At 48.1% G+C, this 17163-nt stretch overlaps 1 protein-coding gene across 3 annotated transcripts in view; it reads left to right on the forward strand.

Moving 5' to 3' along the window:
• Positions 1–8269: 8269 nt before the first annotated feature.
• Positions 8270–17163, forward strand: part of sirt1 (sirtuin 1) — a 53222-nt gene continuing 44328 nt past the window's right edge. The window contains exon 1 of one of the 3 annotated variants that reach the window (XM_085994995.1): positions 8270–8587. In XM_085994995.1, the coding sequence (XP_085851121.1) occupies positions 8332–8587 (256 nt within the window). In that variant the 5' untranslated portion in view covers positions 8270–8331. The remainder of the gene's footprint in view (positions 8588–17163) is intronic. The other 2 variants (XM_085994992.1, XM_085994994.1) reach the window with 2 other exon arrangements.

Here is a 17163-nt window from a genome sequence, read left to right on the forward strand (position 1 = left end):
GCGAAATGACAGAAGCGAAAGTCTTCTCCAAGATGGACGCCTTGCATGGTTTCTGGCAGTTGAAACTTGATGAAGAAAGTGCTAAGCTGTGCACTTTTAACACCCCGTTTGGTCGATACTCCTACCAGCGTCTGCCCTTTGGTATTAGCTCCACCCCAGAAATCTTTCACAGAGCAATGGAGCAAATCATCGAGGGCCTGGAGGGAGTGCGGGTGTACGTGGATGATCTGGTAGTATGGGGTTCCACTCAGGGGCAGCACGACACCAGACTGGAGAAAACACTTCAGAGAATACAGCAATATGGACTCAAACTAAATAAAGACAAATGTCAGTTCAGTGTCAATTAAATCACATTCCTCGGAGACAAGATCTCTACAGAGGGGATTCAGCCAGACAAGTCAAAGATAAAGGCTATACATGACATGGAGAAACCAAAGGACAAGAAAGGGGTTCAGCGGGCCCTTGGCATGGTTAACTACCTAGGAAAATTCATTCCAAGAGGAAAATAAAGCACAAATAGTCACCAGGGTAGTCACTTGGGTGAAATGCTGTGTATTTTGTAAAAATGCCATCAGTTGTTTGTTTTTCATAAAAATTCAGATGGCAACTTCTGCAGTTGTGGCGTGTGTCATTTCGCGAATGGGGCTGGAGGTCCTCTAATGCTTCTGGTAGATGCCTCAGTTGAGGAAGCGCTGAGTGAGGGTGGCGAGAGGAGTCTCGCAGGAGGTGACACTGGAGAAGTGTGTGAGGCTCCAACCTTCCACAGGTGTGGTTGGCCTGGTAAAAGTTGCACCAGACCCAAGATAACAAAGTCCTGCCGCCTGCAAATGATGACTGATCAAATATCCTCTTTAATGTTGGACCTGCAGCTGATGGTCAGCAAGCCAATAGTCTTCACGCCAGGTTTCACAGGCGAATCTAAATGGATGTGTGAGATTGATGCAATTTTAACTCAGTTGGCCAATTGATTTCCAACGTGTGGGAAGCCTTTGCAAATGGGTTTTTCATGACTACAAGTCCCCTCCGATGACGTCATCATTGCTGCTGCATTTAAGCTCCACAGCAAGCTTTGCTTCCTCTGCAAGCTTCCAAGCTTTCCCCTTATGATGGCACAGGAGCCTGCAGGAACAATGGTCAGCGGGAGGGCAGGAGCTGCGCCTAAATTTGATGAGGCATCACTGCAGACATTGTTGGATGGGGCTAGGGCCCACAGGGAGGTCCTGTTCCCTTCTTCAGGGAGGAAGAGGCCTCCGAGTCAGACCAAGGCTGTGTGGCTACAGGTGGCTGGGGAAGTCAACTCCTTGGGGCTCACACGGCGCACCTGGATGCAGTGCAGGAAAAGATTCCATGACCTTCATTGTACTGGAAAAGTAAGTATGAAGTTTCCATCACCCTCAATCTGATCCCCATTGCCTTTCCTCACCAGCACTCAGCTTTAGCAATCTCTTCCTCCACATTCCACTTGACACTCACATCCATGCACCCTTAGCCATTCCCTCTCTCTCTATGCTCACATTCACCTAACTATTCGACCATGCAGCCCTCGCACTCCCTCTCACTCTGATGCTTTGAACACAACTGACAACACACAGGGAGGCCCCTTGGCCTATCAACCTCACTCCATCTTTGTCTCCTTCTAAGTATCTATGCTATGCAATCTCTGCACTCACTCCTTCATTCTCACTCAACCTCCACTTGTCTCCCTCATTGCAGGAGAAGAGAGCTCACAACAGGAGAGAGCGAGCCAGCACAGGAGGAGGGCCACCCTCATTAGCCAAGCTCACCTCCTGGGAGGAAGCCGTCCTGGAGATTGTCGGGGCTGATACAGATGCGGAAGTTGGGGAAGGACAGACAGGTACATCCCCGCAAGCTGGTGACAGAATAGTTTTCCATCTTTCTCAATGACATTGCATGAGTCGCTGATAATGATTCTGAAGCTACATCATATGGACTTATGATCATCTGCAAAATGCAATGTGCATGTAACCTTGGCATCACTTCTGTAACTTTTTCCTTGACTCCCCCACAGGACCATCGAGAGCCCCTGTCCCCACTGTGCAGGAGGAAGAGCCTGAGATTCCAGACTTCTCAGAGGAATCTGCAACCTCTGAGGGCGCAGCGTCAGCAGAAATAAGCGCACCCAGCACCAGCGCAGACACTCACACCTCGGGGGGACCTTCGGGACATAGAGTAGTGTTGTCACCTGCTGTATCACAGCTCACAAGTGAGCATCAGCAGATTGTGGAGACAGGGACAGCAGTGGAGAGTCCTCGTCGGAGGGAACAGGACGCTGCCAGCTCAGCTCAGCTGCATGTCGAACCTCTGCCTCTGGGTCCATCCATAAGATCAGAAGTGATGGAACTCCATGCATAGATGCAGGAGTCGCTGGCAGGTTTTGTCTCCAGGGTCGCTGTGAGTGTGGAGCGAATGGAGGAGTCCACAGCGAACATGAGCAGAGCCTTTGTGGAGTCAATGGCGCATGAATGCATCAACACGGAAAGGATGACTAACTACATGGAAATGATTGCTGCCTCCGTGGTAAGGCTGGCTACGGTAGAGGAGAGGAGAGCTACGGCCGAGGAGAGGAGGGCTACGGCCATGGAGGAGGTTAGTTGCCAGGGTATGGAAAACATGGTGAGTGTTCAGAATAGAATGACATCTCTTGAGGAGCGATGGGCATCTATTGAACAGAGAAACCAGACCTTCATGGAAGTCCTTCTGAGTAGGACTGCCATTGCAGATACGGGTCCCCATGGCCCCCCTGATGTGCAGCAATGTGCTCTCAAGCCACTTGCAGGCGCGGAGGGGGAGCTGACCCATGAGAGGGAGGATGGTAGCAGGCCTCAAGGAAGTGGGGGTTCCTCACCAAGCGCTCACACTTCCATGCTACTGCAGAGCTTTCAGTCAGACCCCGCCGGTGTCCACACCCAAGTGAGATAGACGTCTCAACCCCTGCACAGCCGCAGCAGCAGCAGACTGCTGACGCGCCCTCACAGACTCGCCGCCCCAGAGGACGCCCGCCAAAGGTGTCGAGACAGGAGCAGCAGGAAAGTGCTACATATAGATTGGGCTAACCAAATTATTAACAATACTGTGGAGGAGGAATTCCTGGAGTGTTTACGGGATGGTTTCCTGGACCAATATGTCGAGGAACCAACCAGAGATCAGGCCATCTTAGACTGGGTATTATGTAACGAGAAAGGATTAATTAGCAATCTTGTTGTACGAGGCCCCTTGGGTCGGAGCGATCATAATATGATCGAATTCTTCATTAAGATGGAGAATGAAGTAGTCGACTCAGAAACTAGGGTCCTCAATTTAAATAAAGGAAACTACGATGGTCTGAGGAGCGAGTTGGGTAGGATTGATTGGGGAATGTCACTCAAAGGGTTGACGGTGGATAGGCAATGGCAAGCATTCAAAGACCGAATGGATGAACTACAGAAGTTGTTCCTCCCAGTTTGGCATAAAAATAAAACAAAAATGGTGACTCAACCGTGGCTAACAAGGTAAATTAGGGGTAGCATAAGATCCAAGGAGAGGACATCCAAATTGGCCAGAAAAAGCAATAATCCTGAGGATTGGGAGCAGTTTAAGATTCAACAAAGGAGGACAAAGGGATTAATTAAGAAAGGGAAAATAGAATATGAGAGTAAGCTTTCAGGGAACATAAAAACTGACTGTAAAAGCTTTTATAGATATGTAAAGAGGAAAAGATTGGTGAAGTCAAGTGTAGGTCCCTTGCAGTCAGAATCGGGGGAATTTATAATGGGGAGCAAAGAAATGGCAGACCAACTAAATACATATTTTGGTTCTGCCTTCACAAAGGAGGACATAAATAACCTCCCAGAAATACCGCGGAACATAGGGTCTGATGAAAGGGTGGAACTGAAAGATATCAGTATTTGTAGGGAAATGGTGTTAGGAAAATTGATGGGACTGAAGGCCGATAAATCCCCAGGGCCTGATAATCTACATCCCAGGGTACTTAAGGAAGTGGCCCTAGAAATAGTAGATGCATTGCTGGTCATCTTCCAGAACTCAATAGACTCTGGAACAGTACCCATGGATTGGAGGGTAGCTAATGATACCCCACTATTCAAAAAAGGTGGCAGAGAAAAAGCGGGGAATTATAGACCGGTAAGCCTGACATCGGTAGTGGGGAAAATGCTAGAGTCCATTATAAAAGATGTAATAGCAGAGCACTTGGAAAGCAGTGACAGGATCGGACAAAGTCAACATGGATTTACAAAAGGTAAATCATGCTTGACTAATCTACTGGAATTTTTTGAGGATGTAACTGGTAAAATAGATAAGGGAGAACCAGTGGATGTGGCGTATTTGGACTTTCAGAAGGCTTTCGATAAGGTCCCGCATAAGAGGTTAGCGTGCAAAACTAAGGCACATGGGATTGGGGGCAAGGTATTGACTTAGATAGAGAACTGATTGGCGGACAGAAAGCAAAGAGTTGGAATAAACGGGTTGTTTTCCGAGTGGCAGGCAGTGACTAGTGGGGTACCGCAAGGATCGGTCCTAGGACCCCAGCTGTTCACAATATATATTAATGATCTGGACGAGGGAATTGGATGTAATATCTCCAAATTTGCAGACGACACAAAGCTGGGTGGGAGGGTATGCTGTGAGGAGGATGTCATGAAACTCCAGCACGATTTGGACAGGTTGGGTGATTGGGCAGAAACATGGCAAATGCACTATAATGTGGATAAATGTGAGGTTATCCACTTTGGTGGCAAAAACAGGAAGGCAGATTATTATTGGATGGCAATAGATTGGGAGAAGGGGAAGTGCAAAGAGACCTGGGTGTTCTTGTGCACCAGTCGCTGAAGGTAAGCATGCAGGTGCAGCAGGCGGTTAAGAAGGCAAATGGTATGTTGGCCTTCGTAGCAAGAGGGTTCGAGTGCAAGAACAAGGATGTCTTGCTGCAGTTGTACAGGGCCTTGGTGAGGCCGCACCTTGAGTATTGTGTGCAGTTTTGGTCACCTTACCCGACGAAGGACGTTCTTGCCATGGAGGGAGTGCAGCGAAGATTCACCAGGCTGATACCTGGGATGGCAGGAATGACGTACGAGGAGAGATTGTGTCGATTGGGCTTATACTCACTGGAGTTTAGAAGATTGAGAGGGGATCGCATCGAAACCTATAAAATTCTGTCAGGTCTGGACAGACTAGATGCAGAAAGGATGTTTCTGATGGTCGGGGAGTCCAGAACCAGGGGTCATAGTCTAAGGATAAGGGGTAAGCCATTTAGGACTGAAATGAGGAGGAATTTCTTCACCCAGAGAGTGGTGAACCTGTGGAATTTTCTGCCACAGAGGGCGGTGGAGGCTGTGGTAAACCACTTTTATCGTTCACTATCGTTACACTATAGTTATCACTGTTGTATTGTTATCACTGTTCTCACTGTTGTATCACTATACGAGGTCGCCTCTTGTCGCGCTGTTATACCTGGGCTGACCACCTCCGACTCCGCCCATGGCTCCACCTACCTGCCCAGGTATAAAGGTAGTCGACTGGCTGGTATTCCTCCTTGTTGGACCCGATCACCCACGAGGGTGGGCTCTGTTATTTAGTCAATAAAAACCTTTAGTTACGTTCCTAACTCGTCGCTTTTATTGGACGAATTGATAGGTATATCAGAGGCCAGTTCATTAAATATATTCAAGAAAGAGTTGGATATATTTCGAGGCTAAAGTGATCAAGGGATATGGGGAGAAGGCAGGGACAAGGTACTGAATTTGGATGATCAGCCATGATCTCATTGAATGGCGGAGCAGGCTCGAAGGGCCGAATGGCCTACTCCTGCTCCTATCTTCTATGTTTCTATGTGAGCAAGGGGCCTCCACATCTGCTGAAGCCATAGGGGAATCACTACGTAGGAGCACGCGTAAGAAGAAAATAAAGCACAAGTAGTCACAAGGGTAGTCACTTGTGTGAAATGTGTATATTGTAAAAATGCCAGCAATTGGTTCTTGTGCATAAAAATTCTGGTGGCAACTGTTGCAGTTCTGGTGTGTGTCATTTCGCGAGTGGGGCTTTCACATTGAGGGCTTAGGATTACTTGCAGTTGTCAGGATGCTGGTCAAATAGCTAGGAATCCGCAGGGTTTGGCCATTGTCGATGCTCAGGTAAGAAGCTGTGGGGCAAGAGAGTTTGATTTACCAGGCTAAGTAAATCTGGCCAGGATGAGTGCGTTCCTTGCATCCCCGGCAGCAATGTTTTCGCGTAATGCTGCCGCTGGTTGATGGGCCTCTGCAGGATGCTAGTTTTTGCCCTCCTCCTCCTCATCATCATCTGAGGAGGGTATGTGAGGAGCCACTTGGTACTCAGGAATCTGCAAGCCACGACGCTGTGCCATGTTGTGGAGTGCACAGCAAACCACGACGATTCTGGAGACCCTGGCTGCTGAGTACTGTAGGGCTCCACCTGATCTATCCAGGCATCTGAAGCGCATCTTCAGCAAGCTGATGGTTTGCTCAATTATGGATCTGGTGGAAATGTGGCTGGAGTTGTCGCGCTCCTCAGCTTCATTGGCTGGCCTCCTCAACGGCGTCATTAGCCAAGTCCTCAGGGGATAGCCCTTGTCTCCAAGTAGCCATCTGTGAAGTTGGTCTGGCGACCTGAATAGCGGAGGCACACTCGACTGGCGCAGTATGAAGGAGTCATGGCAACTGCCAGGGTACTTGGCACAAACATGCAAAATCTGCTCCTTGTGGTCACACACCAGCTGAACGTTAAGGGAGTGGAAGCCCTTGCGGTTGACAAAAATACCTGGATTGCGATGGGGTGCCCTAAGGGCCACGTGTGTGCAGTCAATGACGCCCTGCACCCTTGGAAAGTCTGCCAGATGAGCTAATCCAACCGCTCGCGCCATCACATTTGTGTGATCCCTGGTGAAATGGATGTAATTGTGGGCGAGGGCAAAGAGGACATCGGTTACCTGCGTGACGCAAGTGTGTGCGGCCGACTGGGAGATGCTGCTGTCTGCTGATGATCCCTGGAATGAGCCTGAGGCAAAAAAGTTGAGTGCGGTGGTGACTTTGATGGCCACTGGTAAGGAGTGTCCACCTGGTCCTCTGGGCAGCAGGTCTTGCTGTATCATTGCGCAGATGACAGTCACTATGTGTCACAAAAGTCGGAGCTGCCTTTGGCACTGCTGCTCAGTCATTTTGAGGTAGCTGACCCTGTGTCTGTAGACCCTGTTTGGGGGTTATCTCCTGCGCCGACGGGCTTCCATGCGCTGGCCCCTTCTGGCCTGTGCTGCCTCAGGTGGGTGAGCAGAAGCTTGTCGCTCCTGCTGCTGTTGCTGGTGCTGCTGTTGTTCCTGGTTCTGCTGCTGCCACGCCTGGTGCTCGAGCTCCTCTAATGCCAAGAAGGGAAGGAGAAAAATGGCTCCCGTGCCTCTGGTATATGCCTCCGCTGAGGAAGTGCTGAGTGAGGGTGGCGAGAGGGGTTTCCCAGGAATTCACACTGGAGATGTGCGTGAGGCTCCAACCTTCCACAGGTGCGGTTGAGCCTGGTAAAAGTTGCCCCAGGCCTGAAACAACAAAGTCCTGTCACCTGCAAATGATGACTGATCAAATCTCCTCTTTAATGGTTGACCTGCAGCTGATAGTCAGCAAGCCAATAGTGCTCACGCCAGGTTTCACAGGCGTGATCCCCACCAGGCGTGTTTTACATGGGAAAAGGGTTAAAAATGCAAGGGCCTGTTAAAATGGCATTATAAAGGCGAATTATTTCTGATTAAGGGCCTTAAAGACTAGTCCTGCCTGTTGAAGGCGGGACTGATTCGGGACCATCAGACATGCCTGGGTTAAAATGGCTCAGGGTCGGGAACCAGGCGGGGGTCCCGCCCGCCAGTTTTAGCGATTTTAACCCCCCGCACGCCTCAAAGCTCAGTTAAAATCGACCCCATTGTGTCTCTCTGCAGATAAAGCAGGAGCCCTGACACACTGTGTCTCTCTGTAGATATACCAGGGGCTCAGACACAGCTCTGTGTCTCTCTGTAGATACAGCAGGAACCCAGACATAGCTCTGTGTCTCTCTGTAGATACAGCAGGAACCCAGACATAGCTCTGTGTCTCTCTGCAGATACACCAGGGGCCCAGACACAGCTCTGTGTCTCTCTGTAGATACACCAGAGGCCCAAACACAGCTCTGTCTCTCTGTAGATATACCAGCAACCCAAACACACTCTGTGTCGATATACCAGGAGCCCAGATACACTATCTGTGTCTCTCTGTAGATATACCAGGGGCTGTGTTTGACCTTTGGCCCGGCGCTGTCACGTGGGGCGGTGTCAGTCGCGGCAAGATGGCGGACGCGGCCCGCGACTGGGCCCAGCTCCCGCTCCCAGTGGTCGAGGCCGGCGCCGGGGAGCAGCTGGCCAAGAAGGCCCGGCTGGAGGTGACCCAGGCGGAGGATGTAGCGGGAGCGAGCGCCGCCTGCGGGGAAGAGCCAGCGGAGGAGGGGTGGATGAGGCGAACGGCGGCCGAGGAGCCGGCCCCGGAAATCAGTGATCCGCCGAGCGGCAGCCCGTGGACAGGGGTGGCGCCGGCACCCGGTAAAGGTAGCGGTCGGGCCTGGCTGGGGGAGAGGGAGCCTTTGTGGAGCGATGTCACTAGGCACTAGGCGGTGGGCGGAGGGAGGGGTCACCTGGTCGGGTCGGAGTCGGTTGGCCGGGGCGGAGAGAGGTGTCGCTGGGCCGGGTCGGAGTCGTTGGGCGGGGCGTTGGGAGGGGTCGCTGGGCCGGGGCGGAGGGTGCTGCGGTTGTTGGGGGACGAGGCTCAGTGTGGCCTGAGCTGCTCCCACAGACAGCGCAGCCTGGTCTCTGCTTCTTGGAACCTCAATACCCCTTAGTGAATTCCACTAACCACTCTCTGGGTAAAGAATTCCCTGCTGGATTTATTGGTGATTATCTTATATTTAAGGCCCCTAGTTCTGGTTTCCACCCCACAAGTGGAAATATCTTCTTCACGTCTACCATATCAAGCCCCTTCATAATTTTAAAGAGCTCAATGAGGTCACCCCTCAGCCTTCTTCTAGAGAAAAAAGCCCCAGCCAGTTCAGATTTTCCTGTTAAGTGTATTAATGTCTGTGGATCTTCCTCTGCTAATTGAATATGTCAATATTTTAAATATATTGAGAGTTAATGTCATTTGTCAACATCAGGGGTAGAGATTGCAAACCCCTTTTCAGCACATGGAGCTGTGTTTATCTTCTTTACACCTCACAGCATTGACTTGTGCAACTGACCAGCTTTAACTTGGTCTTCCTTCTTCTTAGGCAGTCCCTCTGAACTGAGGATGACTTGCTTCCACATTAAAAATGAGTTCACAGGTGACTGATGAGTCCAGTGCGGGACCTACAGTCTCTGTCACAGGTGGGGCAGACGGTGGTTGAAGGGTGTAGGGGGCATCCTTTACCTGGTTTACGGTAATTCACCTGGTCAGGCAGCCTTTTTGTTTCACAGACTGAGACCAATACCAATCAGCAGTTTCGAATCGCTAAACCCACCCTTCCAGTTCTGACTGGAGGAAATGATATATTAAAACGGACAAATGGTCTGGATGTGAGAAAGTCAAATTTTATTAAACTAAAGAAACTACACCACACGATTAAAGTAATCACTGTAAAATTGCTTAAATAGGGGAGGGAAAGAAACGGACACAACGAGGGAAAAACGACTAAAATAACAATTCTTAACGAAATCCCCACTTTACCCCCCCCACCCCTAAGCCTACCCTAAGTTGCCTTGTGGAAGGCCAGAAAAATATATGCTCACCACTTGCAATGCTAGCTCCGTGCCCTGCGATCTTAGATCTTCACTGCCCAGAAGTGAAAACACCCCAGTGTTTAAAAGTAAACTGCTGGTGTTTAACTTCCACAGACAAACTCCATGCTGTAGAAGGCACACAGAGGCAAGCCAGAGAGAGAGAGAGGCCTCCGAGAAGCTATCTCTATATACCCCAATTTTGGGGCCGAAATGGATGGGATGGGTTTGAATTAAAGTTGCCATTGTCTGTGATGGCTGTCGATAAAACTGCAGGGGTTTTGAATGTGTCTTCATTCATCTTGATGGGTTTGAATGGGGTTGTATCACTATGTAAACAGAAACCCATTGTGGTCACTGAAACTGCAGTCTCAAGTGGTTTAATCCCTTATGCAAACATCCTTGTAGTAGTTTCTCTGCTGGGAGGGGCTTCCCGAACTGCCTTTGATTGGCAGATTCAAACGGGCTACTCCCCAGTGTAAACAAGCAGCTGTGGGCTACCTGACCCTCCCAAATACCACAGGGTGATTGACAGCTCGGGCCCCATTCAAATGCTAATGGCCTGTCTGTCCTTTTTCCTGCTGAAAATTCTGTTTCAAAACTCAAGAGTACATCTTTATTTTTTTAATAAAATGTACTGTCTTTAAAGTGTGCGATTTTCACAAAGTCCTTTGATTCCGGTGTCCAAGTGCTGCTTAGCTCACGGGCTCCTTAACGCAGCCTTTTGCGGTTCTGGGCACTGTAGTGTCCGCGTATCAATAACACACGGACTGCAGGAGAACGGTAATAAGAGGTGTTTACTGAACAGAGGGTATGCTGGAACTGAAAGTACAGAAGCCTGCTACGGCTTTATATACAGGTGTGGTCACTGCCGGTACTACAGTATAAAAGCAGTTCTCTCTTAAAGGTACATACACAACAATTCCTCCCCTTTTAGATAAACAGTACATAACATTCATTTAACAATTGAATAATAACTAATTACAATTACAATTTTCTTTGTACTATATACATCAGCTGAAAGTAATCATTTATAAATTCAGTCTTTGAGGAGGCTTCCTGATCCTGTCTGGATAGCGCCTTTCTCGAGTATCCTGTTCTTGCGGTGGAGTTGTTTCTGGCTCATTGTCATTGGTTGGTTCGTCAGCTTCCAATACCACTGATTCTGAGGTAGACGCAATCTGTACTTCGGGTTCATCACCAGGTGCGCATGCTCGTGGTATGGGTTTGACTTGTTCCTGTGACTCTAGAATCTGGTCAGCATGGCGTCTCACGATGCTCTCTCCAGTGTCCACTGTGTACATTAGAGGTCCCTGCCGTGTGCATATCATTCCTGGCTGCCATTTTTCTGTTCGGTAGTCGCGGGCCAAGACTGGTTGCCCTATCTTGAAGCTCCAGGTTGGCTTTTCATTGATGTGCTGGAATTGCTTATTCTCAACATCTCGTCTTATGTTTGGTTTGAGCAAGTCCAGGCGACATCTTAACCCGCGGTTAAAGAACACGGGCTCCTTAACGCAGACTTTTGCGGTTCTGGGCACGTTTTAAAAACATTGTCCAACCCAGAGACAATTTAAATTCCACAAGTCTTCGTCCACAATGTGGATTAATATTTCCCGATCTTCGGGGGCTAAGGGGATTTTGCAAACCCCTACATTGGGCGGATGGGTGGGGTGCTTGGGTTGACGTGCGCTCCTTGTGCTGCCTGTGCTTGGCTTCCGCTTGCTCCCGGCAAAGAGACTGGAGGTGTTCGGCGCCTTCCCGGATGCTTCTCCTCCACTTTGTGCGGTCTTGGGCCAGGGATTCCCAGGTGTTGATGGGGATGTTACACTTTTTCAAGGAGGCTTTGAGGGTGTCCTTGAAGCGTTTCCTCTGCCCACCTGGGGCTCTCTTGCCATGTCGGAGCTCCGAGTAGAGCGCTTGTTTTGGGAGTCTCGTATCGGGCATGTGGACAATGTGACCCATCCATCGGAGCTAATTGAGCGTGGTCAAAGCTTCGATGCTGGGGATGTTGGACTGAGTGTTGGTGCGCCTATCCTGCCAATAGATTTGCAGGACCTTGCAGAGGCAGCGTTGGTGGTACCTCTCCAGTGCTTTGAGGTGCCTGCTGTACATGGTCCATGTCTCTGAGGCATACAGCAGGGTGGGTATCACTGCTGCTCTGTAGACCATGAGCTTAGTGCTGGGTTTGTGCAGTACTGAACAAGGTCAATGTTGTCCTAAGTTAAACCTGGTCAGTTGCATAAGTTGCAATTTTACTGCATAGAAAATTGTCAGACTGCCAGCACCGGCAAAAATTCAGAACCTTTACTTTTATTAAAAAATCAAGGTGTTTCAATAGTTGATGCTCATCAGTGAGATTTTTTAACATGTTTTCTGCCCTAACTTAAATCTTTGTTTCACTTTAAGATTAAAATGCATTTATGAAAAGCAGGTTAATGCATTTCAATTTATTTGTAATTTTACATTTGTTTACACTCGTGGTTGACGGGAAAATTTTCTACCTCACTCAAGTTGCTCTACAAAGGAGCTTAAGTGGGGGAGTTTAAAAGGGGTTGAAGAAATGCAGGACTGAATAAATCAGTTTGTAGAAAGTTTTTTTTAAAGGTGGGGACGAGAGGAAGCATGGTAGAGGGATTTAAGGAAGAAGTTCCAGAGAGTAGAGTCTAAACAGCTGAAAACTCTGCCATCAGTAGAGGAACAGAAGGTGGGTGACTAGTCAGGAGGCCAGTGTTAGAGGAACAAGTTGTTTTATTTTCAGGAAATACTGTTACTGGAATTATAGAAAGACGTTAAAAGTGGAGCTATGTATCTATGCATTTTAAAGATGTGGACAGGTTTACTTGTTTTCTCAGGTACTGGTGCGGTGCAGAGTGCGTGCCCTGTTCGGTGCGGTGCAGAGTGCGTGCCCTGTTCGGTGCGGTGCAGAGTGCGTGCCCTGTTCGGTGCGGTGCAGAGTGCGTGCCCTGTTCGGTGCGGTGCAGAGTGCGTGCCCTGTTCGGTGCGGTGCAGAGTGCGTGCCCTGTTCGGTGCGGTGCAGAGTGCGTGCCCTGTTCGGTGCGGTGCAGAGTGCGTGCCCTGTTCGGTGCGGTGCAGAGTGCGTGCCCTGTTCGGTGCGGTGCAGAGTGCGTGCCCTGTTCGGTGCGGTGCAGAGTGCGTGCCCTGTTCGGTGCGGTCAGGGCTCGGCTATAATCAGTTAAAAAGCCTTCGGCACCTATCTAATCAAGTTTTCAAATGCATATTTAAAATATAGAAACCTTATTTTGTGTGACTAAGGCATAGTCTGGTATGTGACTCGCCTCTTCGTCGGAAGGTTGTGGATTCAAGTTCCCCTCCAGGGACTTGAGCGCAAAATCTAATCTGACAGACTTTTGGAGCTGCCATCATTCAGATGAGAAGTTAAACCGCAGATCGACATAAAAGATCCATGGCAGATCCCAAATGCATGGAATACTGACCAGTGTGTTTATCCATTAACCAGCATCACTAAAAAACAAATTATCTGGTCATTATCACATTGCTGTTGTGGGAGCTTGCTGTGCGCAGACTGGCTGCCGCGTTTCCTACATTACAACAGTGACTACACTTCAAAATGTACTTCATTGCTGGACAGATCTTTGAGATGTCCTTAGGTCGTGAACTGCGCTATATAAATGCAAGTCTTTATTTTCTTTTTAACAAAAAAGAAAATGCTGCAGATGCTGGAAATCTGAAATAAAAACAGAAAATGTTGGAGATACTCAGCAGGTCAGGCAGCATCAGATGCTGCCTGATCTGCTGAGTATCTCCAGCATTTTCTGTTTTTCTTTTTAATAGTTCAGTTGAGTAGCAGACTTTCTGAAATATTCAGATGAATATTAAAACATAGGAATGACTCATAATCCTCATCAAAATGTTCAAATCAAAATGTTCAATCACTGTAATGCAGACTGATGAATTTTAGTGTTAAACTTATCGTTGTGGCGGAATTAAATATTTCAGCAGCTAAACCTATCTGAATAACCATTTTCATTTATTTGTATGGGATTTACATAAATGCTTACATACTAGATGGGATCAGACTTTCCTATCCAATGTGAATCTTGTTAGCTCGGTGGTGGCTGGACTTTGCACCCACCCTTCTCTTTCTGCCCTGACACCGGTGGATCTTGTAGGATCAGGCTGATTATAATCAAAAGCAAAATACTGCGGATGCTGGAAATCTGAAATAAAAGCATTGGGGCAGAAATTCCTCCCCAAACGCGTGAGTACGGAAGGGGTACTCACGCGTCTGGCCGGAGGAAATGCCGGTTTTCAGCATGCACAGCGCATGCGCTGAAAACCGGTATTTCCTCTCCTCTCACCCGAGAGTTGAAGAGGCTAGCGCGTGCGCTGTAGGGGGCAGCGCGTGCGTCTTGGATTTCCTCTGTTTTGGGGGATTTGCGCATGTCTAAAGGCCTCCGGTCTTTACGCTTGTAAAAAGCACACGTAAGTATTTATTTTTACAGGTAAGTGGTGTTTTAGTGTAATTTAGATTTTTTTTTCCACAGGTTTATTATTTTAAACAATCTACAATAAGATAAGTTTAGTTTTAGACCCTTTTTATTAAAAATTTATTTTTTTCAAAAAAAAAATTATTGTTTAAATTTTTTTTAAACTTATTTATACTTAATTTAATGAGTGGGATGTTTTTTTAAAATTTTATTTAAAGATTAAGTAGTGTTTTGGGGTGCAGTACTTCACTGGATCACTGGGTCTGCTTCTGGGAAAGGTGGGACTTGTACAAGTCGGACGGTTTACACCTGAACCAGAGGGGGACCAATATCCTTGTGGGGAGGTTTGCTAGCACTGTTGTGGTGGGGGGGGGTTTAAACTAACTTGGCAGGGGGATGGGATACAGAGTGGAGCTATAGTAGGGGGTGATTTACAGCCAAATACGGAGGAAAAAACAAGTCAGCTGGGAAGGCAGAGCAAATATGTGAAGGCAAAAGGGAATATGGCAGGGCTGGAAGGCATTTATTTTAATGGAAGGAGTCTTGCAAGTAAGGTGGATGAACTGAAGTTGTTGTTGAACACATGGGAGTACGATATTGTTGCTATCACGGAGACATGGTTGAGGGAGGGTCAGGACTGGCAATTCAATATTCCGGGGTATAGAATCTTCAGGCGAGACAGAGGGGGGTGTAAAAGGGGAGGGGATGCTGCAATATTAATTAAGGAGTCAATTACTGCTGTAAGGAGGGACGATATATTAGCGGGTTCCTCTAATGAAGCCATATGGGTAGAACTTAAAAACAAAAAGGGGGCAAACACTTTGCTGGGAGTGTACTATAGGCCCCCAAACAGTCAGGGGGAGATAGAGGAACAGATATGTAGGCAAATCTCAGAGAAGTGCGAAAATAATAGGGTAATAATAGTGGGGGATTTCAACTTCCCCAATATTAATTGGGATAGTCAGAGTGTGAAAGGCTTAGAGGGTGCAGAATTCTTAAAGTGCATCCAAGAGAGCTTTTTGAGCCAACATGTAGAAAGTCCTACAAGAGAGGGGGCGGCACTGGACCTAATTCTAGGGAATGTAGCCGGGCAAGTGGTGGAAGTGTCAGTAGGAGAGCATTTTGGCGACAGTGACCATAATTCGGTGAGATTTAAGGTGGTCATGGAAAAAGACAAAGACGGCCCGGAAATAAGGGTTCTAAATTGGGGGAAGGCCGATTTTAATATGATAAGGCAGGATCTGGCCAAAGTGGACTGGGAGCAGCTACTTATAGGAAAATCCACATCAAAACAGTGGGAGACTTTCAGAAGGGAAATAGAGAGAGTACAACGCCAACATGTTCCTGTAAAGGTCAAGGGTGGGACCAACAAGCAAAGGGAACCTTGGATGACAAGAGATATACAAAAATGCATTAGGAAAAAAAGGGGGGCTTTTGGCAATTAAAAAAGACTAAAGACGGAGGAAGCCCTAGAGGAGTATAAAAAGTGCAGGGGCATACTTAAAAGAGAAATTAGGAGGGCAAGGAGGGGCCATGAAATAACACTGGCGAGCAAAATAAAGGAAAATCCTAAGATGTTTTATAAGTATGTTAAGGGCAAGAGGATAACCAGGGAAAGGGTTGGGCCCATTAGGGACCAAAGTGGCAATCTGTGTGTAGAGCCAGATGATGTAGGCGGGGTTTTAAATGAATTTTTTGCATCTGTGTTCACTATGGAGAAAGACGATGTAGACATAGAAATCGGGCAAGGGGACTTTGACATACTTGAACATATTAGCATCGAGAGGGAGGAGGTACTAGCGGTTTTAGCAGGCCAAAAAGTGGATAAATCCCCAGGCCCGGACGAGATGTATCCCAGGCTGTTGTGTGAGGCAAAGGAGGAGATTGCAGGGGCTCTGACACAAATTTTCAGAACCTCTCTGGCCACAGGGGATGTACCAGAGGACTGGAGAACAGCTAACGTAGTACCATTATTCAAGAAGGGTAGCAGGGATAAACCAAGGAATTACAGGCCAGTGAGCCTAACATCTGTGGTAGGGAAATTATTGGAAAAAATTCTGAGGGACAAAATTAGTCTCCACTTGGAGAGGCAAGGATTAATCGGGGATAGTCAGCATGGCTTTGTCAAGGGTAAATCATGTCTGACCAATCTGATTGAATTTTTCGAGGGGGTGACTAGGTGTGTGGATGAGGGAAATGCTGTGGATGTGGTTTACATGGACTTCAGTAAAGCTTTTGACAAAGCCCCGCATAGGAGACTGGTCAAGAAGGTAAGAGCCCATGGGATCCAGGGTGCCTTGGCGCGTTGGATCCTAAACTGGCTGAGTGGCAGGAGGCAGAGGGTGATGGTCGAAGGTTGCTTTTGTGACTGGAAGCCTGTGTCCAGTGGGGTACCTCGGGGATCGGTGCTGGGTCCCTTGCTGTTTGTGATCTACATAAATGATTTGGATGAGAATGTAAAAGGTATGATCAGTAAGTTCGCAGATGACACGAAAATTGGTGGGGTGGTAAATTGCGAGGAGGAAAGCCTCAGGCTACAGGACGATATAAACGGGTTGGTCAGATGGGCGGAAAAGTGGCAAATGGAATTTAACCCTGAAAAGTGCGAGGTGATGCATTTTGGACGGACAAATAAGGCAAGGGAATACACAATGAGTGGTAGGACCCTAGGAAGTACAGAGGGTCAGAGGGACCTTGGTGTACATGTACATAGATCCCTGAAGGCAGCGGAACAGGTAGATAAGGTGGTTAAAAAGGCATATGGGATACTTGCCTTCATTAGCCGAGGCATAGAATATAAGAGCAGGGAGGTTATGATGGAGCTGTACAAAACGCTGGTGAGGCCACAGCTGGAGTACTGTGTGCAGTTCTGGTCGCCTCACTATAGGAAGGATGTGATTGCTT

The sequence above is a fragment of the Somniosus microcephalus genome, chromosome 8 (genome assembly GCF_052327205.1).
Source record: "Somniosus microcephalus isolate GS21.2 chromosome 8, FLI_Smic_1.0, whole genome shotgun sequence".
NCBI lineage: Eukaryota > Metazoa > Chordata > Chondrichthyes > Squaliformes > Somniosidae > Somniosus > Somniosus microcephalus.